General features: G+C 50.9%; 1 protein-coding gene across 1 annotated transcript in view; it reads right to left on the bottom strand.

Annotated features, from left to right (window-relative positions):
• Positions 1–221: 221 nt before the first annotated feature.
• EMH_0070630 (uncharacterized protein) overlaps positions 222–1,016 on the bottom strand; it is a gene marked incomplete at both ends in the record, with an annotated part of 2,117 nt that continues 1,322 nt past the window's right edge. Inside the window, 2 exons of the mRNA XM_013498997.1 lie at positions 222–620; positions 676–795. Of these exons, the coding sequence (XP_013354451.1) occupies positions 222–620; positions 676–795 (519 nt within the window). The remainder of the gene's footprint in view (positions 621–675; positions 796–1,016) is intronic.

Consider the following 1,016-nt stretch of genomic DNA (forward strand, 5'->3'; position numbering starts at 1 on the left):
AACCCTAAGCTAGGTTGTTTAAAGAGTTCTCCCTGCAGCAGCAAGAGCAGCAGCAGCAGCAGCAGCTGCTGCTGCTGCTGCTGCTGCTCTACAAAAGAATTTATTATATTACTGTTGCTGTTGCTGCTGTTACTGCTGCTGCTGTTGCCCCTGTTGCTATTTCTGTTTTTTCTCTGCTGCTGTTGTTGCTGCTCTCTCCGCTTTTTCTGCTGCTGCTTTTTCTACTGCTGCCGCTGCTGCTGCTGCTGCTGCTGCTGCTGCTGCTGCTGCTGCTGCTGTGAGCAGCACTGGATGTATTGGAGAGGGGGGGGAAGGAGCTGCAGCAAAGTTTGTTTAGAGCCCTCAAGAGGAGACTGCAGCAAAAAGCACAAAGACCCATACGTTAGACTCTCCTGCTGCTGCTGCTGCTGCTGTTGCTGCTGCTGCTGCTGTTGTTGTTGTTGTTGTTGCTGATGTTGCTGCTGTTGTTGTTGCTGATGTTGCTGCTGTTGCTTCTGCTGCTGGTGCTGAGGCTGTTGCTGGTGCTGCTGTTGCTGCTGTTGTTGCTGCTGCTTTTGCTGGTCCTGCTGCCGTTGCTGCTGCTGTTGCTGCTGTTGCTGGTGAGGTTGCTGCTGCTGCTGCTGCGTTAGGGTCTTGCAGGTTCTGCTGCTGCTTTGTCTTCATTTCTATCTGCACCTGCTGTTGCTGCTGCTGCCGTTGCTGCTGCTGCTGCTGCTGCTGCTGCTGCTGTTGCTGCTGCTGCTGCTGTGTGTTTGCAGCAACGTTTGAAGAGTACCCGGAAGAAAGTGGGGCTTTCTGTGCAAACCCTAAACCCTAAACCCTAAACCCTAAAAGCTCTAAACCCTAAACCCTAGAATCTCTAAACCCTAAACACTAAACACCCTAAACCCTAAACACTAAACCCTTTCTATATCCTGACAAAACGACAGAAGCAACCACAGCTCATAAATAGCTAGGGTTTACGGTCTAGGGTTTCAGATCCATGCTCTAGGGTTTAGGGTTTAGGGTTTAGGGTT

Source organism: Eimeria mitis, genomic scaffold (genome assembly GCF_000499745.2).
Source record: "Eimeria mitis Houghton genomic scaffold, Emh_scaff3898, whole genome shotgun sequence".
Lineage (NCBI taxonomy): Eukaryota > Apicomplexa > Conoidasida > Eucoccidiorida > Eimeriidae > Eimeria > Eimeria mitis.